Genomic DNA, 25,091 nt, shown 5'->3' with positions numbered 1-25,091 from the left:
TTTTCTAAGTTTTGCCCGATTTTACGAGTAAACATGCTTTTCTGGATATCGTATTACGCATCCCGCTGAACGCCCAGTTAGGCCGAAGTAGGTTATTTCGACATATGCTATTTGCAATTGTGCCAATTTTAAGGACACAGAGTAACAGCCTAAAAACAGTTTTTTGCTATTTCCGACAGTACTTTTAATACACATGTCAAGTGCATGATTGAGTGAGTCAGATGGAATCTGCGCCGCGTTGGGCATTATTCCTATCAATCGCGACGAGGGACAAGGCTGTATATCCTTTCGACCGTCATCGCCCCTTTCCATAGCCACACCAAGAATAGACAGTTGTGTTAACGTTCAAATGGCACTGCACTGTGGCTTCACACATTGTAACCATCCAGGGATTCGAACCAAGATCATTGGTGAGCCATCCTGTCGTTCGGAATACCCCGTGTTTACCTTTTCGAGGTTGCATGATAAGAAAATGCATTCCGATTGTCATTTTGGTACGCGACACTCTGATTAGTCGTACTCGGAACTTTGTTTAGCGGTCGGGAGAACTAAGATCTGGTTTTAATGATATTATACCTCAGGCATACGGAACGAATAAGTCATACACACAGCATGTGTTAGTGCCTTTATCTGCCTTTCATGCAAGACGTGACACATGTTTTAGCAAATCACATGCTTTCCGTGCACGAGATGGCATGTCGAGCCTTTCCTCGCGATACCAGTTATATGATACCGCGCGTGCTGCACGATATTTGGTCATGCCCTTGTCAGTCTCAAAGTAATAAGGCAGCGTGATTGACAGCAATAGTTTATTTCGTAAAGATGATTGGCAAATGGTCGTCAATGATATTTACAAGTTAGTATGTTGATGTACATCATTTACACAGGAAGACGTAACATTTATAAACATGATCAAATCTGACAGAATTCCTCCAGTAACCCTGCTTCTAATTATTCCAAGGTTAGGGCAGGCTACATTAAGTATGTTTAACTACTTCTAACCAGGGTATATTAGTTAAATTCGAGTCAGGGTTAACGGGTGGAGTGTTAGAAAACTCTAAAATAGTGACAGCGTGTTACAAGAACAAATGAAGTGACACGTCACGGAGCACTGACATTCATTCTCATGAGATATTTACAAGATGCATTTTCCTAAACTATGTTACAAGTAGTGTGACTTTACATATTTAATTACGCAAGATAAAAAATGCATTTTTTTTTCTTATTATAAAAAAATAAAAACGCGGAAGTGTTTATGTACACATTATTTACATATAGAAGGAAACAAAGTTGTGATACTTGCTATTTTACAAAAACTGTACAAAATGTACAATTGTGGTTCGTGAAAACTGTTTAGCCAGCGTGGTATAGATTTACAGTACGTGCTATTTCGCTATGGTACAATTTTTCAAGTTTGGCAAAAACGCCCATATATATACATTACAGTAAATGGTACCTGACCATACATCAACAATATCACAAAATAAAACTTGGACGGATTCAAACAATGTACATGACGTCACAACATTCGCTTAACAACAATGTATAAAATATCAACAATAACATTTTTTGGTTCCAAAAAAATGGATACAACAGAAAATAATATTTTTTTGAGTTTTTTTTTTTTATCATGTATATTAGCGACACTTGCACAGCACAGAAAGGACCAACGGACAAGAAAGTCGCATTGGGAAATCAATTCGCTAAATGTGCTTGAAATGTATGTACATGTAGCAGCGTTAACGTTCACTGCACGTCACAAGCACTTAGAACAATATAGCACAAATGAAATAGGCATAGTTCATGATTATATTGAGCACTTTTGTATCACGATCACAGAGAAATAGCACATTGTATCACGTTGACTGATGAGTAGCTACCAAAATAATAATCTTAGCACCGTCAAAACAAATAAGTCGTCAGATATGTTCCCAACAGTCAGGCCCGTAATGATTACGTCAACGTAGAATATTGATAATTTAGTGTTAAGCAAATATAGTCGAAGGGTCATGTGGCCAGGGTAATGTTTCTTGAGGTTATCCAGTCCAACATGTTATCCAGGTAACTTAGCACTCTGGCTTCATCACAGGAATCGTTTTGAAAACACCACCTTACATTAGTCGATATACTGTTTCCACGTTTCCAAGATCTCCATCAACTCCGAGGATGTTGGTCTGTCGTCCGGCTCAGCAACCCAGCACTGGGTGTATAGATCCTGATACAGTTTATCAAACGGCTCATCTCCGATAACGGGATGCTTCGGTCGGAGTCCGTATGCGACGACACCGAAGATGACAACGTGCTGGTTTTCGTTAGCGTAAGGCGTCTCCCGACTCAGCATTTGCCACAGTGTTACTCCATATGAATAAATATCAGCTTGTAAAGATGGCGCTCCTCCTTTGAGAAGTTCAGGTGCCCGGTATGCAAAGGTTCCGGTTAAGGCAGATCGATTTGTGGGACTAACTCGACCCGTATTGAATTCCACTTCTTGGCAGCAACCGAAGTCGCCCAACTTGCAGTCGTCATCTTGGGTGAGAAGAACGTTGACAGGTTTGATATCCAGATGTACAATACAGTTATCGTGAGCGTATTGTACTGCACTTGCTATCTGCAGTGCGTGCTTCAACCTGCGTACCATACACAACTGCTGGTCCATGTCGTTAATAACGCTCTGCAAAGTCTGGTCACTCACGTACTCCATAACCACCCACGGACCGTCGTTGAAGTCGTCCAGGGTCGTTGCAGTGAGGGTTCTAATGATATGCGGATGCTTGAAGTTCAAAATCGCCAACTCAGCCTTGAAGCTCTGGACTTGAGCTAGGGGGTTCTTGCTTACAGCGTGGAAGATTTTCACCGCAACTTCGTTGTTTTTGTACGTCCCCAAATACACCGATCCGAATCCCCCCGAGCCCAACAAACGGCCCAGGGAAACGTCCTTTTTCGACAGGGTTTCACCACTCAGACTCTCAATGGTGTGGTCGAATGTATTGTTTGGCAAACTCAGGGATCGTGACTGGCGATAAATCGCATCACAAACCATTTCGATGTCAGCTACGTCGTCCGTCTGTCCGTCGTCTGCACCGTGTTCTTCAAATTTTGGCATCACGTAACAAAAGCCTTTTCAGGCAAAGTGGTAAATTTCATTTTCAGTACACGAAAACTTTTCTGACAAGCCACAGCTTCAAACGTCGCCTTTAAGCCCAAGAAACTGATTGGTAGACAAGGTATTTAAAACGAATTGACGATTGAAGAAACAAAACTATCTTCACTTGTTGACTCAGTACACTTGACAAAATTACACATTCGAATGAAATGAAAACATTGCGATTTCAAGCACTGGCTATTGTCATGTAATCTAACGCCACGCTTCCGCGCGTGGTTCACGGGGCTTGTTATGACCATGTTTTGATAGACAAGGGTTTAAATGAATAGGCGTCTATTACCACGACACAATCTTGCGAGCATTCCCGTGCAAAACACTGAACTGAACTGAACTTTATATACACTCTGGCCGCGTTCTGCGGCATTAGAGGTACATGTTTACATCATTAGTATATACAGCGTATATATATGTTGAAGATATATGATACACAAAATGGTAAGGTATACATATGGGTTGTTTGCAAGAAAGAATTGTGTGTACATATACTCAGGCCAATAATTGTTGTCACCCCCCCCCACCCCACCCTACACCCCACACCCCTTTCCAATTAAAAAAATTGAAGGGGGTGACAACCATTATTGGCATGAGTATACATTTAACCAGTTAAATGAACAATCGTACACTCCTACGTTATTTTCTTCATTTTTTGGGGCGTTGCTTAAAACGAGACATTATTATTTTGCAAAATATTCAAATTTCCTAATTGTTCCTATTTTTTTGCAGTGAAAAAGCTGGCTCATTTTGTTCATATTCGGGTTTGTGCCGTAATAGATATTGACATATGTTTTCCTTTCTCGAACTACGATAGGACAAACAAACAGAAAGTGAAATTCATCTCCAATATCATTTAAATTACAAAGAGAGTATGTATTAACTTTCATTTCATCTTTTTACTCTATCGTGCAAAATACTTCCGCATTTTAGTGCAAGCATTGCTGATGTTGATGTTTCCAAGCGATACGTCTGTTTATAAAAAAAACACACGTGTATTTTCATTCATATATATATAGATAAATAAAAACAGAATGCCTTTTTCTCCAAAAAACATATTTTATTCATGAAATATTAACATAACATGAATATGGATAGGCACAACAAGCCAACGGCTTATGTAAGTGCCGCTCCATCAAATATAACACAATACAATCAATCATTAATTTCACACAAAGTACAGTAGCAATTATTATTTCATATCTGTATAAATAAGTCCGCGCCTACATCAAACGTTTCATACCGCAAATGTCTGTTTTGGGGCTCAAGGCTAAGTTATTGTAGTACCAACTCGTGACCTATAATAGAATGTTTAACTTTTCAAGTTTATATTTTATATGCCGTATGTACTGAAATGTCGAATCCACAAAACACCAGTAAAACTCTAAATTAACGTTTAACTGGACAAATGCCTACCTCAACCTAAATCATAAAACAAAGGCTTTTTTTTTTCGTTTGAAATAACGATTATTTAGTACTGATAAAGCTAGGTGCGTCCCATTGTATTTTGATAAACGCTTTTGGAATAGTCATTATCATTGGCATAGCTATGTTATAGTAATTTTTCAAGGTCTTAAAAATCACCGTATTCCTTTTGTTTTTTAAAACATAATGAGTCTTTTACCACACTTTTATACCAAGATGTACTTTCTTTAGTTGTGTCCCTTTGCGAACGCTCGATAGGTGGCGCGGGTAAAACCACTTCCGTTAACTTTCTTCAGCCGAAAAGCAGATATCAGTATGCAGTTTGATATTTTCAAGCAATGATACGATAACCAAACGTGAAGATGGACAAAGATTCATGTAAGTTCATTCTGTTACGGGAAGCACGCTTCCAGCAGAAGTTGCAGTTTTGTAGGGTCAACATCAAGTATATGCGTAAACCCTCACTTGTGAGGGGTTAACTGCTTCGGGTTACTGTGCCTGCTGGGCTCGGATAAAAGACTGTACAGCCTGCAGCCCCAAAGAAGTTTCCACAAAAGTTAAAATATCTTTATGGTTAATCATTATTTGGGTCTGTTTTCCTGTTTAGGTTGGCGTTGGGGTTGTCTCATTGAAGATAATTTATGATTTATTTACACGTTGGAAAACACGATCATGCTGTTGATCACTGGATTGTCTGGCCGAAACTCGTCACCATATAGCTGAAATATTGTGCGGTGTTAAACAACAAGGAAAGAAGAAAACACGAAAACAATGGCCATATATTTACAAGCCCCAGTCACCTAAATGCTCTTTAATATTACAACCTGCGTAATAAATGCAAATTTGGAGGCCAAATGAAACGTGCATTTCAAATGTTGGTCATTTGGCCTTAAATGATACGTTCATTTATACATTTGGAGGGGGCGGTGGGGTAGCCTAATGGTTAATGCGTCCGCTCGTCCAAGGTTCAATTCCCCACATGGGTACAATGTGTGAAGCCCATTTCCGGTGTCCCCCACCATGATATTGCTGGAATATTACTAAAAATAGCATAAAACTAAACTCACCAAACTTTTCCAATCTGCTGTTTATTTCTTATAGCATGTATATCATACTTATGACAAGAAATTAATGCTAAATATAGTACGGAAAAATACTTATACTGCAGTATCACTACGATCATCCAAGCAGAGAATTACTACAGAGATAACTGTTATAACACCCCATTATATGACAACATAATGGTGGATGAATCATTTTGGATTTAGGGCCCTGGCGGCTTGCAGTTAGATATAAGCGGACCCTGTGTACCATCACTGGTGCCCTAACAGGGTACCAATCGCTATATTTCCTGGGGAAGGATTTGGGAGGGAGCACCCTTCCATTGGTGGATGTTTTCAGTGCCTCACACAGGAAAATGTAGAACTTTTTAAATAAAAATATATATGTATATCCTGTCCTTTTCTGAAGTTCTTCAACTTTCATGATGATTTGCTACTACCAGCAAGTAAGCTGATTACATAAGCCTCCCTACAGAAGTGGAAATGCACTTGGAGAACATTCATTGTTACCAGAAGATTCTATTTACTTGAACACAAAGTAATTACCATGAGCGTGTAACACCTGAAATATCATGTAAACAAATCCAAAGGTGAATATACTATTTTCCCATGTAATTACACAATGTGCTTATAAACTTGATTTATGTTTTTAATCTACTTTATCAATTTTATACAAAATTACATTCAATATTGTTTACAATAAGTGAACCTATTAGCAATGCACAGACATACTGTTTTTACACTACAGCAACCATTGCCTACTTGAAATGAGCTATAGTTGACAGAATATGGATACATTTATCATAAAAGGCGTACTTTGACTTATTAAAGGTGTTCTTTCTTGAAATTTGAGAAGAATATGTCAACATAACATTGTCACGATGGCGAGCGAAGGAGCTTCATCAGGGACTTGTCAAATAGTTCCATCCCGTAAAAATACTATGCACCAGAATATTGTACTTCATGCCACTGATCAATATTCAAACTATTTGAGAACATAACTTGACAATGCAGAGAGTTTTTCTTCAGTTTGCATAAAACCAATCCCAGAATTCATATATGTATCCATTTTCTGAAGATTGGCTTGATGTTTCTGTGGCAACCTTCAGTATAGAAAGGGAATAGAACTCTCGAGCAATGGGAAGCATATTGATGTTTGAAATATGTTTATTCACACAGAGTATTAATAATCTTGCTTCAGTTCTGGTAGTGTTTCCAGGGCTCGATTTAAGCATTTAGAACTTGCTGGTGCAGCCTGAAACTGCTAAATGCAATTTCTTATGTATATCAACTTGCAACCAGTTAATATTTTGTGTTCAAAGAACACAGACTTCAGCTGGAAAACAGAATGATGAGGAACTGACTTGGAACAGTGACTCTGATTATTGTAGGAACAGTGACTGAAGGACTTACTGTTCATGAAAGTTTAGGAAGTAAGATAACTACAGACTCAGACTCTTTATTTCGTAAATGATGGCCTGTGAGGCCTATAGTACAATTTACATAAATAATTCAAACGTAATGATTTGTTATACAAGCGGCGCAAGGTTTGCATTAATGATATGAAACATTTTAGTCACATAAATTGCTAGATTATTTAAAATAGTAGTATCATGGCTGGACAGTAATTGAATGAATTTTTGTTTAGATGGATACTTATGGTAATATAGTGGTCTATACTTATCTCTTAGATGTGTGTATAAAGGGCATATTATTAAGGTATGGTATTCGTCTTCAAGGCCATCCTCACAAAACGGGCACATTGCATCGATTTTCGTCTTCGAAACGGACCGTCTATATGATGCATTTTTAATTCGGAAGCGGAACAATGGAATTTTGTAAGAAAGCGGCGCAATTTAGATGATTTGATTAGGTTTAAATATGGCTCCATTTGGAAGGTGGCTTTGAAGGTACAGTAAGATGTTAACATTGAAGATTTATGCACACGAGCAGACCAGTCCTGGATCCATACATCCTTCGTTCTTAATGCAAATATGCTAATGAATTGTTTCACATCACCAACATCCTGAGCTTGCCAAACGTATGAAAAGCCATACGAAAATAATATGCCCCATTTTATAACCTTGACAATCAAACCTTTTTAACATATAGTAACAATGTTTGACCAAACGATTTTCTGGCAATCTGCCATTTTTAGCCAGAATTTTATAACACGTAGATAAATGTTAACAATGGGTGGCATGTGCCCACTTTCGCCCAGTACTGCGACATTAGAAGATTTATAACTTAGTTTCAAAACATATTTACAAAACTTGGTGGTAAATTTCTCTACTGGTTTATTTACAAAAACACCCCACAACTCTGACCCATAGAGGAGAATAGGCTGAATTTTACAGTCAAACATTCTGAAATAAGTGTTAACTGGTAAGTCCTGAAAACGACTGAACAGTCTCCAAATGGGAGCTAAGGCTTTATCTGCTTGTTTTGCCAAAGTATAACAAGCTTTTGAAAAATTATTTTCTAATATATTTGTAAGATAACTACAGATTTCTTTTGTTATAATAAAGTTCAAAACCGTCTTTACCAAAACTCAAGCATTATAAAAGATTCTATATTAAGCAGCAGGTGCAACCTGTTTTGTTTTATGCAACAAGGTGATTGCCTTAGGTTGCACTGGGTGCAAGTAGGTTTCATTCTAGGTTTCACCAGAGTGGTAAATGTCTGAAACCAACATGAACTCACTCGCGCACACTTTGTCTAATACATCAGCTCTACATTTCAAACTGTATAACTCACTCACTGTATTTAGCATCCAGCTCATATAAGCAGCCAGCTTGACCAGCTTCTGACCACAGTCTGAGTAATCAATACATACACCCTGTACTACAACTGAAGATTGGCTTGATGTTTTTGTAGTAACCCCCGGAAGGGGAATAGAACGTTTTAGCAATGGGAAGCATATTGATATTGAAATATATATCTATAATATAACATACAGGGCTCCAGAGTAGCAATGCTGTCATGCACATATGAAACGAAGCACAAGTTTAATGATACACTCATATATTGAAAAAATATGGAGTACGTACTACTGATGTTGAAAAATTATCTGGAGCCCTGAAATATATATATATAGTTTGTTCACTGCTGATTACACTGACTGAGTTTGGTTTTACGCCGCTTTTAAGCAATATTCCAGCAACATCACGGCAGCTGCTGATTACAACTGACCACAGACATAACACATTGCATATTGTTTGGATCAGTGGCTCCTCAGCCAGAAATACTGTGCACATGCATTCAGTAGTTTGAATTTCATATCCTGTTGTGAGTCAGGGCATTGGGGTAGCCAAAGTTTTAAAGTGTTTGCTCATCACGCTGAATGCATGGTTTCGATTCCCCACAATGGGTACAATTTGTGAAGCCCTTTTCTGGTGTCCTCCGCTGTGATAGTGCTGGAATATTGTTTATAGCGGCGAAAAAGTCATCTCACTCTGTTGTGACTCATTTAATATGACCTCCCATTGTTTCAGTCTTCAAGGAGAGAGTGCTACACAGACTGTATGGAGACACAGATACTGACGTGGTGAAACATCAGGATAACCAATCATCACACGAGACAAGTAGGACAAGTCCCAGCCACAAGGTAGCGGTGAAGAGGAAGATGTACACTGTGTCTCCAGCCCCTAGTGACTGGGGAGACAACCCTGTAAACTGTAATATCAAAACCCCAACAGAGTTACCTCCCATATCCAGTGGCGCAGACTCGTCAGAGACTAGTGAATGTAAGCTTCTCTATATGGCATTTGCACATGGAGATCTTATTTAAGAAATACAGTTTGCTCTACCACCATGTATAGTGTAATAAAGCACACTTTCGCCCTGAACTATTATAACGTTAAAGCACTTTCGGGCCTTAAGCGTTATAATAGTTCAACTATAAAAAGTGTGCTTTATTACACTATACATGGTGGTAGAGCAAACTGTATTTCTTTTCTAAGATGTCAAATTTAATACTTTCTAAGGATAATTATGATTAATCTAAGGCAGAAAACAAACAATGGTGTCGGTGACCTAAATTAAGAATCCTCGCACAGGGCTAACTGACGCGCTGTTCTATTGATGTTTCTCCCCCCCTACGTTAAGACGGACGTTACCAGAAAAAAATGATAACAAATGATAAACAGTTTGATGATGGTTTATGTTCGGATTAAACATCTTCTCTAAAAAAATTTAATTACATCTGTGATTAACGTAAACCATATGGGGCAATATGAACGTTGCATTTCTACTACCAGCATAAGTTTAGATCAGTACATCCAGATGAAGCTGAGTTGTCAAGTGACATTCCACGATTGCATTGTGGGAATGTAAACATTGTGAACGTTACCGTGTCGCTGAAAACCTGTGAGTCAAATTGAGACATTTTAACCGTCGGGAAAACAGAAACATAATGTTTCCAACAGTGATGTTAGCTGAGTGAAGCAACTGCAAACCAAGAAACGGGATGCAACGGAGTAGTTTACTGTAGGAGGCTGTATGAGGCGATGACAACTGACATGCATCGTGACATTGCTTACATTGTGACGTAATGCAAATTTGTTAGATTACGAGGGGGCAGACTAGAATGGCGCAGTGGCGCCAATACATTGTGACGTAATGCAAAAAGTGCACATTATCGTCTGATAAAGTACTGTCGGCGCCTTTGATCTTTCACCGAAGCATCCTAGAATTGCGTATCCATCTGTGCTGATGTTACATTGTACTGGTGTTATCAATTTTTACTATAACTTGAGTCAAGGGTAGACAAAAACAGCAGGCTGATATTATCAAGAAATGACCATTTGGGTACGATGACAGAATCAATAAGCCAGAGCATGCCAATGATTAACATGCTTAAGTGGTTTGATGCACCTCGTGAGGTAAAATCCATTTAATTTTTGTATTGGAATTACAACTGAAAAACTCTCAAAATAGTTTTATACACTAAAAGTGTGCAACCAACCACCCTGACACTAAGTGTGCAACCAACCACCCAGACACTTAAGTGTGCAACCACCCTCCCAGACACTAAAAGTGTGCAACCAACCACCCAGACACTTAAGTGTGCAACCAACACCCAGACACTAAGTGTGCAACCACCCACCCATACACTAAGTGTGTAACCACCCTCCCAGACACTAAAAGTGTGCAACCACCCACCCAGACACTTAAGTGTGCAACCACCCACCCAGACACTTAAGTGTGCAACCATCCTCCCAGACACTAAAAGTGTGCAACCACCCACCCACCCATACACTAAAAGTGTGCAACCACCACCCAGACACTAAAAAGTGTGCAACCACCCATCCAGACACTTAAGTGTGCAACCACCCTCCCAGATGCTAAAAGTGTGCAACCACCACCCAGACACTTAAGTGTGCAACCACCCTCCCAGACACTAAAAGTGTGCAACCACCCACCCAGACACTTAAGTGTGCAACCACCCTCCCAGACACTAAAAAGTGTGCAACCACCCACCCAGACACTTAAGTGTGCAACCACCCTCCCAGACACTAAAAGTGTGCAACCACCCACCCAGACACTTAAGTGTGCAACCACCCACCCAGACACTAAAAGTGTGCAACCAACCACCCAGACACTAAAAGTGTGCAACCAACCACCCAGACACTTAAGTGTGCAACCACCCTCCCAGACACTAAAAGTGTGCAACCAACCACCCAGACACTAAGTGTGCAACCAACCAACCAGACACTAAGTGTGTAACCACACACCTATGTGCTCAGTCATCAGAGCAATAAATTACTTCTTTAACCCACATTCAATGCCATTGTGACAGTGTGCTACAAATTACTTTGCTATGTGTATTCAGTGCACAAATAATATGACTGGTTGAATGAATAAAGATCTCTAAACACTACTCTGATTTCTAGTAACTGACTGACTGAGTTTGGTTTTACGCCGCTTTTAGCAATATTCCAGCAACATCACGGCAGGGGACACCAGAAATGGGCTTCACACATTGTACCCATGTGGGGATTCGAACCCGGGTCTTCGGCGTGACGAGCCAACGCTTTAACCACTAGGCTACCCCACCGCCCCGATTTCTAGTAAATGTACATGTATTCATGAATCCCTTAGCTTGAGTGACAAGCATGGCTTCCCTGGTTATAACCCCACCTGGTTTTAACACCCAAATCCTCTTGGGCAAATGTAAACGTTAACACAAGGGTTGTCTGTACAACTTGAAATCAAATCATCTAGACAAGGTTCTGCTCTTTTGTTTGATGTGAATACAAAGGACAGAGAGGTGTAATCTGATTGGTCATTGGGTGAAACATGGACGGGACATAGCCCAACATATGAGGTAGCCTTGTGGTTAAAACGTTAACTTGTCACACCGAAGCCCCAGGTTCGATTCTCCATATGGGTATAATGTCTGAAGCCAATTTCTGGTGCGCTCTGCTGTTATATTGCTGAAATACGTCTTAAAGCAGCATAAGACGATCCTCACTCTCTCAACATATGAACTAGTCCTCTTGAACACTCATTTAAGAAACCCGTGAAGATCCGGGTTAGAATTGATCTTCAGTAACCCATGCTTGTAAGAGGTGACTAACGGGATCGGGAGGTCAGGCTCGCTGACTTGGTTGACACATGTCATAGGTTCCCAAATGCCCTGTTTATCATGCTGTTGATCACTGGATTGTCTGGTCCAGACTTGATTATTTACAAACCTGCACCATATAGCTGGAATATTGCTGAGTGCTGCATTAAACAACATACAAATATTTTATTATGTGCCTTTCTTTGCTTTGCTATTTGAAAGTATACCACATTGAACGAAATGTTTGTAATTGACACTGTATTTTGGAATTTCAGCTGATGATGACGACACTGAAACAACATACAAAAGGAGAAAAAGAAGAGGAAAAAGGATCAAAATTGCCCAGAATAAATCCAATGTGCTTCAGAGTGAATCAAAACTGTTGGATGTAAAATCTGAATCCTCAAGACAAGCAGACAATACCAATTCTGGGGAACTTACAAAACTGACCAAAAATCAGAAGAGGAAGTTGAAGAAAAAGAAACGGAAAGAGAAATTAAAGGAAAGCTTGTCTTGTGACCTCAATACTGAGTTTGTGTATGCAAGACCATGTAGCCATTGAACTAATGCAAGGTTAGTGTGTGTGAAACATGTGACCATTGACTTCAACAAAGAGTTTGGTGTGTGGAGGAATATGTGACCAAACAAAATGTTTGTGTGATGAATGTATGATGTCCACACAGTTTGTGTTTGAAGATTTTGTAACTACTGAATGAATTTGTGTGGAAAGATTATTGAATCAAAATGGCTATTCAATGTTTTTGCAGTGCTATTTTGTTTAGGAAAATTTGTATGAACCTTGCCATGGTCCAAAAGTTTACTTTGGTTTGAGAGCAGTCAGCATTTGCTGACATTTGTTTTGTCCATCAACAGATTCTTTTGTTTGGAAAATAAATAATTAATATTTATTGACATGTCCATGCTATCATTATGTTTCCATTGATTGATTGTGTAATGATTAAACTACAAGAACTGAAACAAAACAAAAATAATAATGAAAGGAACTTATTAAATCAGGAGATAAACATACTAAGTTTTCAACATATAGCTAGGTTACCACTGAATAAACCATGCTGAAATGAATTCAAATTGGATGTGTATTTGACTTTAAACAATGTTAAGTGGGTATAATTGATAGAAATTCAAATAGACAAGACTGTTTTGACAGAATATTATTGAATATTAATGTGTAAAATTCTTGCTCTCATAAGTGCAGGAAATGAATATGACATCTTCCCAAAGAGTCAGGTCAGAATGTATGGTGAAAATTGTAATATTTTGATTAGGCCAGACCAATTTTATTTCTTGTTTTAAGGATCCGACAGTTGTAATTTTTCCATACATTGATTGTAGATATGCACGTGTTATGATCAAATGCACGTACCCGCCATTAAGCAATTATCATGTTTCATAAAACTATTCTTACAGCTCGAACATTTGTCAAGTCAGTTGTTTTCGTTGTTGATAAGTAAGTATAGGGCCTCAACATTCATCGACTGTCAGCCGACTGGCCAGAAAACATCAGCAAAGTAATGACATTCAGGATCATCAGCATTCAGGACCACGAGTCACAGCTCCAAGGGAGGATGCAGCTCTTTTCAGAACCACAAGACTTCTTCCATTTTAGGGGCGGTGGAGTAGCCTAATGGTTAAAGCGTTGGCTCGTCACGCCGAAGACCCGGGTTCGAATCCCCACATGGGTACAATGTGTGAAGCCCATTTCTGGTGTCCCCCGCCGTAATGTTGCTGGAATATTGCTAAAAGCGGCGTAAAACCAAAGTCAGTCAGTCAGTCAGTCTTCCATTTTACGTTGAGTGGCCTGTTAAACAGTGTGGCTTCCACATCATCGATTTTGTCATGACGACTGATGGCCAAGCTCATGTTTGGCGTCGCAGGAACACCGCATGTGTTCAAGGGAATATCTTGAAATAAGTACCGTTGGGTGGGTGTTTATTGATGGTGTGGGGATGGCTCTCGCATGATTGTAAAGGTGACCTTGTGACGATCAGGCAGAATATGAATGGACATCATTGACATCCTGGACATGGTGGTTGTACCACATTTAGATGACCATCCCCTGAACACATTGGCCAGTCATTATGGATGACAAATCCAGGCCACATTGTGCGCGTGTCGTCAGTGATTTACTCGTCTTGTTGTGTTGGAACAAGCCCACTATCAAAAATTGAATGCAATACCTCAACGTCAAATTGAACGTCTTATACAGTCAATGAGCAGGATGGTCAGGGATGTTATTTCAGTTAACTCATGTAACACCAGGTATTAACATCGTGCTCGGTTATTGATATTCCTGTGATTTCTTGAGGACTGTTTGCCAGAATCTTGAAGTGAGTGAGTGAGTGAGTGAGTTTAGTTTCACGCCACTTTTAGCAATATTCCAGCAATATCACGGCGGGGGACACCGGGAAATGGGCTTCACACGTTGTACCCATGTGGGGAATCGAACCCGTGTCTTCGGCTTGACGAGCGAAGCTTTAACCACTAGGCTAACAACCCCCCATGAAAATGACCGCACTTAATTGTTAACGTCATACGACAATGTTCATACGTCTAATCAGAAATAAACTACTGTGTTTCGTTCTTTTTTGCGTTTAGATTTGCCATTTGATTGTTCTTAAGGCTCAGTTTATCCAGATAGTAAGTCCAGTTAAATTTGTATAGTTTCCTTTGCTATGGTTAATGGTAACATATTGTTTTTACGAAAAGTTTTGGGTGTTGCGCTACTTTTTTCCATGTGTATATTTGAAAAGGAAATAAGAGTTGTGAATGACCACCACAACCTGCATACAATTAGGTTTCGATGCATGGTCATGCTTCACTGTTTGGCCTCATAACGACTCCCGCCGTCAGCGTGACCCGGCCAGGTGTGAAGTCTAAGGTTGAATTTAGTTCGATCTCGGTTGCGATGGACCTGGTGGTTGTATATCTACTCACCCTTGTCATAGGCTTATTACTCTGGCTACTTTACCAGAAATGGTCGAGCAATCGAAAATGCCCTCTACCCCCGGGGCCCTCTGGTGTGAGGGTGTTCTCAGAGATTATCAGCGCCCTCCAGTCTCAGAGGGTCCACTTGTCGGCGGAGAAATGGGCCCAGAAGTATGGCGATATGTTTTCTGTGAACGCCGTCGGGAAGACGATGGTGTTTTTGAACACATCCGAATTGGTCCGAGAAGTCATGAACGGTGCGGACTACAAAGCAGTCACCAACGACCGACCCGCGACGTTCTTCGGTAAATACGTGGCCAACAACTATAGTAACATCACAGAGTTCGTGACGTACGACAGCACGTTGGTGTATTTCAGGAAAATGTTCCACAACTCCCTGAAACTTTACGGGGACGGGGTTCACAGTTTTGAAGCCTTGGCGTTAGATGAGCTCCAAAACGTTGGCCACAATCTCAGGACGTCTTTCGGAAATGTTGACATGGAAACAGTGTTTTCGGAGTCACTTTTACGTGTCATTCATATCCTGGTAGGTGATGGTACATATTCTTGTTCAGTGAGTAAATGTCGTCTTTGTTTAACAAACGAAAAATATTTTGCATTTCTTTTTTACGTCTCTTTTGTAAAAGTTTCCACAGTTTCTAAAAGTTTGAGGGGCGATGGGTAACCTAATGGTTAGGGCGTTCGCTCGTCGCGCCTAAGGCCCGGGTTCGATTCCCCACATGGGTACAATGTGTAAAGCCCATTTCCCGCCGTCATGTTGCTGGAATATTGTTAAAAGCGGCGTAAACCCATACTCACTCACTCTAAAAGTTTGAAAGTGTGATGACGATGAAACCGGTATCCTAAGAATCGCTAGAAAGAATTTCCCTTCCTGTTATTCAGTACTTATAGTTTAACAACACCGCGTGCTCCTGGTTTAACAGCACATCATGTTTCTGTGTTTAACTCATGAGTAAATCATTTACGATCTCCATCACTGGAAGCTTTCCTTCCACAAGACGCAGACACATTAAGCTCTCTCGGGATTACTGCTCCTAGCGACAATGAACCCAGCCAACTCACTATCTTCGTGGAGCGGTGGGGTAGCCTAGTGGTTAAAGCTTTCGCTCGTCACGACAAAGATCCGGGTTCGATTCCCCACATGAATACAAAGTGTGAAGCCCATTTCTGGTGTGTCCCGCTGTGATATTGCTGGAATAGTGATAACAGCAGCGTAAAACTTAATTCACTCACTAACTTCGTCATCATGTACTTCGTGTAGACATCTTAATATCTATATAGATGTACCTCACATGTCGAGGGTAATTTCGTGTGTCGGTTGGTGTGTCTGTATGTCCACAGTGGCACCATCCACAAAGCCTTGGCCGTTGGTCAGCTAGACCCTTAACTCCCGCCTGCCTTTAGCAATATCCTGACGGGGCACACCAGAAATGGGCTTCACAATTTGTACCTACTCGGGAATTGAACCTGGGTTTTAGCGTGACGAGCGAACCTACCCACCGCCCTTCAGCCAGTGAGACAAGTAGACGAGCAGACATGGTAACCCATTCTGGCGAGTTATGCTACCACACCTTCGGGTTTGTGACCCCTTGTCATTTATGCGAGAACATTTGTCTGTGTACATGCATACCAATCAAGCATGGGTTATGTGATTCAGGACATACTGTCTGATTATACTCATGGTGTAAAAGTAAATGAGTGAATGAGGTTTTACGCCGCTTCTAGCAACCCCAGTGGCGGACTTTAGCTCTTTGGGTTGAGGCACTATCCACTGCACCAAGGTCTGTTATATATAAAACCACCTTGGTAAGTTATATATAAAACCCTCCTTGAGTGCAGTGGATAGTGCCTCAATGCGTGTGTAAGAGACTGAAGCTGGTTTTATAGTGCTAGCCCACTGGGTTCATGGTACATTATACTGCTAAAAGTCCTTGTTGTCATTAAAAGATGGTACGGTTGATGTTACAATGCCTGGTACTCGGAAATTTGGGGAAAAGCCAAGACTGATCGGTATCCGTATATGTTGTAACCTGGATACAACACGTATACATTATCTGAGTAAGATGTCTGTGGTAAACTGTGGCATGGATTCTAAGTTAGCATTATAACACCGGCGTCAGTACGGACAAGCAGAAACAACCATGTGCAATTGCATGCAATAGCTGAGTGAAATGTTCTTGAAAGTCACTTTAAACCCTATTTCACCATGTTTTCGGGGCGGCGGTGTAGCCTAGAGGTTAAAGCGTTTGCTTTTCACGCCGAAGACCCGGGTTCGATTCTCTCTCCACATCAGTTCAATGTGTGAAGCCTGTTTCTGGTAGCCCCTGTCGTGATATTGCTGTAATATTGCTTAAGTATACGTTAGCACCCTCCTCAAGGGTGATATGGATTTCAACGCTCGAGCCGTTAGGCGAGTGCGTTGAATCCATATCACCCTGCAGAGGTGAAGTGGTGGGTGGGGTGCTAACCTACTTATACCACGTGGGCGCCGAATGGAATCGTACATTGCTTGTTGCACGTGCGTTTCCTGCACCGCCAAGGTTGTTATCCACATATCAACCTCTGCACGTGCAGATAGAAGGTTGATACACAGAAAATCAACCTGCCAGAACAATGGACATAACATACCCTAGTGGTATAAAGCATCGTAAAGCCATACTCACTCGTGTGTAATGAGTCAGAAGGGGTATAGTTCCAAGGCGGAAGTATGGGCAACATTTTGGAAACTACATCCTCAGTGGATATTGGCTTAACTGGAGTAGGCAAGTCTTACAAGTTGTGTACAGGATCCGCAGAAAACTGATGAAAGTGTTGTGACAACAGATAACAGGCGAGAGTGCCGACAGGGAGAGTGACATCATAGATAACATGAGGAACTACAACTTGTGGGGTAATCGCCTGAACGGCTTCGACGTCCAGACGGTGCTCGCAGCGTTCCCTCTGTTGAGGCACTTCCCGATCAAACATGGCCGCATCTGGCAGAACGCTGTCAAGTATAGGGATGCCGTGGCTCGAGTATTTGTCAAGGATCGGAAGGTGAGGAGCTCTTTCTTCTATTGTCGGTAAAAGGTATGTGTTAGTTTGTTATGATATATTTACCTATTCAATTCTTAAAACAGATATTTTCAACAATTATTTAAAGGGTTTTGGATGGGAGCATGCTGCGTCGGCACTCTTATTCGATCATCATCTATACGACTACTGAGCTCTACCTTGTAAATAGCTGTCACGTTGCTGAATGCGGCGTTGAACAACAACCAATCCAATCTAATCCATATCAAACCGAAACATGAGTCTCATTAACCTATTCAGACAATGACCTACTTTTCAGCTGATCCGAATTTTCTCGTGTGACAGTGAAAAGAGACACCACAAACAACTATGGTTACACTGAATTCCAATTCCATAAGGAAATGGTATTTACAAGTTAATTTTAATTTTAAACTTTAATAACAGCTTGACCTTAACTAAGACGTCACAGACTGCCCCTGTTTGGTGAGGTCGTAAAATGATTCACAATTCATCTGGCTCACTGGTTACACCTGTTATGTGTTTTTTTGCAATTATTGAGTGTAGTTTTGTAACGCACAATGTGATTGATATAATATCAAGTCCGTACCAGACCGCCAAACTTTTCTAGCTGCAGAGCCTCTTTTTGAGATTTCGACGATTTCCGTTTGTCAGAGCACGCTGTACGACAGAGCACGCTGCACGACGTGTTTGCAAGGAATAGAAGGAGCATAGTGTTGCAATGTAAAAGTGCTTAGATGTATCAAATAATACTGATTAATACTTATGTATCCAGTTAAATTAATTGGTCTCAAAATTCTGGACTGGTTATTGTACTAAGTTGCGCAAAAGGACGGAACCTAGTCAGCAGGAAAGGAGACTGTTGTGTAATCAATGTTTTGACTTGCCTTGTAAACACCAATGTCCCGTAGCCTCGGGTTCGATCCCCCACATGGGTACAATGTGTGAATCCAATTTCTGGTGTCCCCCGCCGTGATATTGACGGAATATTGATAAGAGCGGCGTAAAACTAAACTCACTCACTCGCTATGATTTAGGCGAAATCATGGATCCTTTAGAAAGGCAGCCTCAAATACCCAGCTCCCGCATAACTGGTCCCTCAACATACATGCACAACAGTTATATGTTACTCTGCCGATTTGTATACCCTCAGAAGCGAGACACCCCCGGGGACGACCTGGGTGGGGTGGTGTCGGTGCTGCTGCAGGAGCAGAGACGGAAACAGCAGCAGGCAGGTGCTCGGGGACTCACGGATGACGAAGATATCCGCCATCACGCTCGACATGAGTGCGGCAGGTGAGATGTTGGGATTATTTGTTTGTTGTTTAATGTCGCACCTAGAAATATTCCAGCTATATGACTGCGATCTGTAAATAATCGAGTCTGGACCAGACAATCCAGTGGTCAACAACATAAACATCGATCTACGCACTTGGGATACGATGACATGTGTCAACCAAGTCAGCAAGCCTGACCACCCGATTCCGTTAGTAGCCTCTTACGACAAGCATGTGTTGCTAAAGAACAATTCCAACCCTGATCTTGACGGGTGGAGACAAGCATGTGTTGCTGAAGACCATGTTCTGACCCGGATCTTCACGGCTACTATCCCAGGTCAAGGTAGCATCCCATCATCGGCCCGACATCGGCTGATAGCATCGTCGGCTAATATCGGCATCGTTGAACAGCGCTGGACCGATATCGATCCGATGAGCAAATCTTCATCTACCCGACGTCGTCGGGCCTATGATGGCATGCTACCTGGGGTACGTGTTTAACAAGCAGATGCGAGTTAGATACGATAAGAAAGCAACGAGTTGTAAGACAAATGAGAGACGATCTAGTCAGATGTAGGTCATCTCACGCAAAACTTAAAACAACATCTATCACGGAAATTAGCACGAACGTATTATCATCTTCTATATTGCATATTACATACTGCACTCTTAAAACAGTAAAAGGACCATTACATAAAATTAAAAGCCAGTCTACTTGGGAATAACTATAAATATTTTGTAAATATATCTAATATCTGAAAAATATATTAAAGTATCCCGTGTTAAACCTATAACTAAGACCCAGGTAATATTTCCCATAAATATTACAGACACACGTGATGAATCTTTTATGCATTTCTGTAAACATCTGTTATTAAAACAAACGCTATAGACAATATGATCACCACTACTGTTCCAGCATACCTGACTTCGAAAGGGGCTCTTGTAGGGATGTTCCTGTCGTTTCTGCATTACCCACATATTCAGGAAAGGATATATAACGAGATCGCGGCCAAAATAGGAACTCGTCACCCTGTCATTGAGGACCGCTCCAGTCTTCCTTACACCGAAGCAACAATTCTAGAATTGCTGAGGTACATCAGTCATGCGGTGCTGGGAGTTCCACACTGCTGTAGAGAGGACATTGAAGTAAGGGGTTTCACCATTCCAAAGAACGCTATGGTACGTATGGTATAACTACTGATGGGTCCTGAACATGATTCATGGTCGACCATTAATGTTCTTGGATATGCTTCTGATAAAGATTCAGAAAAGTGCTTATAATATAGTCGGAATCGGACAATGGACTCGGCTGTTACTGCTGAGTGTTAGTTTAGTGTGTGACGCCGCTTTTGCCAATATTCCATCAATATCACGGCGGGGACACCAGAAATTGGTTCACACATCATACCCATTTGGGGAATCGAACCCGGGCCAATAGGCTATCCGACCACTCCCTTAGTAGAGATTCCTTAGGAATACTGCTGTGCGGTGTCAGGCAACTAGTGGCGGTGCTCCCTGTGGGACTGGGCACATTACACATTCTCGGACTCTTGGTGCCATCAGTATTCAGTGATCCGTCCATAAACGTGCCACATCTATGTTACCGTTAACAAGTATCCAAGATTCGTCCAGACTATTCTGCTTCGTTAGTCAGAACTATGCATGTGTTATCAGGTTTCACCCAAAACAGACACCCGGCGATTTGACTGTAATATAGTTCAAAGCGGCGTAAAAAACATACTCACTCACTCTGTTCTGTGTCAGGTGGTTCCTAACCTGTGGTACATTCACCACGACGAGGCTGTGTGGGGAGACCCGTGGAAGTTCCGCCCGGAGAGGTTCCTACGAGATGACGGGACCCTCCTGGGCGGGGAACACCCCCTCAGGCGGAAGTGAGTACAGACCGTGTAGGGAGACACCCATATGATATTCTTTGGGAGTGAGAGGTCGAGGTAATGGGGGATTGGGTGGGTTTGTTTTTGTAAAAAAACCCCACAGCAACATGATCTCAAGGCTTTGAAAATAATATTTTGGGTTCTATTCGGCTTATGTTTTGACTTTTGTATTCAAAGAACATAAATAATAATAAAAAAAAACATCCGGACTTTCACGATCTCGTAAGCGACGCTCTGAAAGGCCATATGGGCGTGACAAGTGATGAGATGCGGTCTTTACGTAGCGGTATCGAATAAACAAAATCTGATTTTAACAAGATTGACTTAATAAGAAAATGAGGAGTCCAGTTTGGGTCCGTTGGCAGATCTACGCATTATTCAGTAAATACAACCTTCCATTACATGAAACCATGTTATGAACCTGCTTATCTTCTTGAACAGTCTACTGCCGTTTGGAACCGGAAGACGTCAATGTCCTGGCGAAACCCTTGCGAGATCGAGGCTCTTCCTGTACGTCACGTTCCTGTTACAGCGCTTTGTGTTTCTGCCACCAGAGGGCGACACTCTCCCACCTCTTGACCCGAGTCTATGGAACCCTGGCATTATCATTCAGCCGCCGAAGTTCACCTGTAGGATCGCTTGTCGTCAACAGACGTGAGCAAGCGCTCCCTTCTTATAGATACTTTTTGTAGTGTTGGATTTGATTTGCCATCTTCAGATAAATAACTAAATAATAAGAAATGATCTGAATGTTAATAATGTAGACATTCGGGTTACGTCGTATGCATGTCAGTACGTGTGGCTACGGTCTAGCTTGACATATTAATAACCCGTGAGCAAGTGAGTTGGGTGGTGAGGTGAGGTGAGGTGAGGTGGGATTTAACGATAGGATCCAGATGTGTGTGTGTGTGTGTGTGTGTGTGTGTGTGTGTGTGTGAGTGAGTGAGTGAGTGAGTGAGTGAGTGTGAACCGCCCGGATTCTTAGTGCTAGGCCGATGAGTTACCATGTCGCCAGTTACCCCACTCACACACTGCATTACTGTTGTGTCCTCTTGATGCCGAACGTCAGTCAAATAACCAGCAGGTATAATCTTTTTATTTTCATCTGGTATTGTCGTAACTGCGAACGGGTCGTCTGATGACCCTACAACAGTTACCTGCTCGTATTGCCGTTCCACGTCAGGGGCGGATACAGCTTTTTGAGAAAGGGGGGGTGCACACTATTGAGAAAAGGGAGGGTGCACACTTCATTTTCACCCGAGTTTCAATGGTCATTTAATAAACTTTCAGGACAAAAGGGGGGTGCGCACCCCTGCACCCCCCCTCTGGATCCGCCTATGCACGTGGTCAGGTTAGGTGAAGAGCCGTGACCCTGGTCTGTCGAGGGTCGTTCGTCAACAACCTTACTCCCAACTTTGAACATCACATTCATGCACTGGCGCACATTCATAGAGTGATCAACGCATCATTAGGTTTTATGCTCACACTTTTCCTCAGTCCATCTCTCCAGATTACATCTCCAACACAAGTAAGGTTAGGCTCGTTCCATCTCGGGGTCTGAATGACGCCTCGGTCAGTGTAAAAGCCATTGCCATACAGACCCTGAAACAAATATATCCAAGAAAGCCCATGCAAGTCTAGAATACAATGTTTGTGGTAAGTCTACATTTCAACAGTTTCTGAAATGAAGAAAGTCAGGGCTCCTTTTCATTATATTATATTTTTTTTACTATGAACTGGTTTTTTTCTGTAAAACATGTTCATTTCAGAGACTAGTTGTTAGTCTATGAAAACGCCTTCAAGCCTCTACTCGTGTTAAAGGCATCTTTTAAACACGCCCATTTCTGGTGTCCCCCGCCATGATATTGCTAGAATATCGCTATAAGTGGAGTAAAACTAAACTAAACTCACTCACTTTTTTAGCGGTTTGAGTCTGACCTGACTTTCATCACATGTTCCAATACACTTTTTTGACTCGTTAAAAACTCGTCCTTTCGAATCAGTATCAAGGCGAAACTATTGTTGGAGGGTGGTTCAAGGGTGGTTCCAGGTATCTACATGCAGTTGTCAGGATTCGCTGCTTCACGTTCCAGTCTCGGCTTCACCATGCTAATCTGGTGCATGATTAACCAGATCCTCATATTGCTCAAAGATTTAAGGAAGTGATTGGGTGCTGACTTCAGTTACCCAGGGATACCACAACGGGGTAGACCAATATTGGGTACATATTGTACTGATTTAAAGAATCGGACCCGGGTCTTCAGCATTTGAGCCATACTGTTGAAAGCGCCGAATTATTGATCGAAGCGCACATGCAATCACACTAGAGTCACCTCCAATCCGTACATTTGCGGGAAACGTGTGATTCGCTGTGCTGTGATCCATCGGTGCTAAGCAGGAAATAATCAAAGAAATTAGGCTGCGGTCGAATGAATATCTTTTAAACTGCTGCTTGAAGGCAGAGCTTGTTCAGTTCGAGAAACCATCACGCTAATAATTTCAGTTTCGTGCTTTTCTGGTCAGTTTCGTACTCCAACGGACATGTGGTAACCATAAAGCCAAAACGTATTTTAAATTATTCCTTACATGCCATCGAGTGTTCTATAAACATAATCCTTACTCCGAAACATGGGACGTTCGCCGTTTGCTTCTTTGAAACCCACTTGTACTTGTTACATCTTTAATGTGCGTTCTTACGGTGCCTCCGTGGTGTAGTGGTTAGAGCGTCCGCCCGGAGAGCGGAACGACAAAACAAATCTGATCTTACCAGAAACAAAACTGACGATGTTTGAACTGAGAATCCCACATCGTTTTAGTCTTTCTTTTCTTGTTCCATAGTGACTGCGATAGAACAAGAAAAAATATATAATATAATGATATATTTTATATAATATCTCTTCAGGTAACTGTTCTAAACTAAATTTTGAAAATATTCCATACTGTTAAAAGGTACTGTTTACACATGAACTGATGTATTGTAAAACAAGGTCGTAACGTTGAAAAGATAATTGTCATGAGTTCAGTAAATGATAAAAATCAGTGAAAATTGGCCATTTCTTAACAAAACTTTACTCCAAAACGCAGCTGTTCACATATTTGCACGTTTTTCAGCAATTTGATGAATGATCCTCGTGCAATTCATCTGCATAAGGTTTGCAGTTGGTTCCCCCAAGTTAATGGAAAAATCAATCCTCGATGTAACCATATATATGTACATTACATAGAGTGAGTGTTTTAAGGAGGTCTGGGTGGTGGGGTAGCCTAGTGGTTAAAGAGTTTGCTCGTCATGCCGTAGACCCGGGTTCGATGCCCCACATGGGTACTATGTGTAAAGCCCATTTCTGGTGTCCCCCGTCGTGATGTTGCTGGAATATTGGTAAAAGCGGTGTAAAACCATTCTCACTCACTCACTCACTTTAAGGGAGTCTAAATATTTTTATGGGAAGTATATTAATATATTTTATATAATATCTCGTGAGATGCTAGATGAATGGGTTTTAAAAAGCACACAAACCCCCAAGTCGTTACGACTTACGACAAGTTGCACTGTGCGAACGTGCCTTTAGTGAGGTGAGGTGAGGTGAGGTGAAATTGTGTTTAACGTCGTGCTTGAGAATATTTCGCTCATATGACGACGTGCATGCGTGTGTATGTGTATGTGCGGCTGCTTGTTCTAGCCCAGACTGAAGCTGGTTTTATAGTGCTAGCCCA

The 25,091-nt window shown here is 41.4% G+C and overlaps 4 protein-coding genes across 4 annotated transcripts; 3 read left to right on the top strand and 1 right to left on the bottom strand.

Annotated features, from left to right (window-relative positions):
* Window positions 1–2,116: 2,116 nt before the first annotated feature.
* Window positions 2,117–3,103, bottom strand: LOC124275508 (serine/threonine-protein kinase mos-like). Its single transcript, XM_046711091.1, has one exon. The coding sequence runs from the start codon at window positions 3,101–3,103 to the stop codon at window positions 2,117–2,119; it is 987 nt and encodes a 328-aa protein (XP_046567047.1).
* A 1,714-nt stretch (window positions 3,104–4,817) lies between these two features.
* Window positions 4,818–13,639, top strand: LOC124275493. The gene is made up of 3 exons (XM_046711075.1): window positions 4,818–4,957; window positions 9,135–9,386; window positions 12,484–13,639. The coding sequence occupies exons 1-3, from the start codon at window positions 4,942–4,944 to the stop codon at window positions 12,768–12,770; spliced, it is 555 nt and encodes a 184-aa protein (XP_046567031.1). The 5' UTR covers window positions 4,818–4,941; the 3' UTR covers window positions 12,771–13,639.
* Window positions 13,640–15,134: 1,495 nt separating this feature from the next.
* LOC124275507 (cytochrome P450 81F2-like) lies at window positions 15,135–18,241 on the top strand. The gene is made up of 2 exons (XM_046711090.1): window positions 15,135–15,701; window positions 17,999–18,241. Exons 1-2 carry the CDS (start codon window positions 15,135–15,137, stop codon window positions 18,239–18,241), a joined length of 810 nt encoding a protein of 269 aa, XP_046567046.1.
* A 1,232-nt stretch (window positions 18,242–19,473) lies between these two features.
* LOC124275492 (steroid 17-alpha-hydroxylase/17,20 lyase-like) lies at window positions 19,474–22,124 on the top strand. The gene is made up of 4 exons (XM_046711074.1): window positions 19,474–19,501; window positions 20,402–20,664; window positions 21,250–21,377; window positions 21,822–22,124. Exons 1-4 carry the CDS (start codon window positions 19,489–19,491, stop codon window positions 22,036–22,038), a joined length of 621 nt encoding a protein of 206 aa, XP_046567030.1. The 5' UTR covers window positions 19,474–19,488; the 3' UTR covers window positions 22,039–22,124.
* Window positions 22,125–25,091: the final 2,967 nt, after the last annotated feature.

Source organism: Haliotis rubra, unplaced genomic scaffold (assembly GCF_003918875.1).
Source record: "Haliotis rubra isolate DU_JTF1 unplaced genomic scaffold, ASM391887v1 Scf2, whole genome shotgun sequence".
NCBI classification, from domain to species: domain Eukaryota; kingdom Metazoa; phylum Mollusca; class Gastropoda; order Lepetellida; family Haliotidae; genus Haliotis; species Haliotis rubra.
This window is presented reverse-complemented; position numbering and strand designations above follow the sequence as displayed.

Excerpts from the sequence above, each read along its gene's own strand:
- LOC124275508 (XM_046711091.1), bottom strand. The coding sequence starts at position 3,103 with ATGCCAAAATTTGAAGAACACGGTGCAGACGACGGACAGACGGACGAC.
- LOC124275493 (XM_046711075.1), top strand. Across the intron at positions 9,387-12,483 it reads CTCGTCAGAGACTAGTGAAT|CTGATGATGACGACACTGAA; the intron begins GTAAGCTTCTCT and ends TTGGAATTTCAG.
- LOC124275507 (XM_046711090.1), top strand. The coding sequence starts at position 15,135 with ATGGACCTGGTGGTTGTATATCTACTCACCCTTGTCATAGGCTTATTA. Across the intron at positions 15,702-17,998 it reads TACGTGTCATTCATATCCTG|ATAACAGGCGAGAGTGCCGA; the intron begins GTAGGTGATGGT and ends TTGTGACAACAG.
- LOC124275492 (XM_046711074.1), top strand. Across the intron at positions 20,665-21,249 it reads CCATTCCAAAGAACGCTATG|GTGGTTCCTAACCTGTGGTA; the intron begins GTACGTATGGTA and ends GTTCTGTGTCAG. Across the intron at positions 21,378-21,821 it reads GAACACCCCCTCAGGCGGAA|TCTACTGCCGTTTGGAACCG; the intron begins GTGAGTACAGAC and ends CTTCTTGAACAG.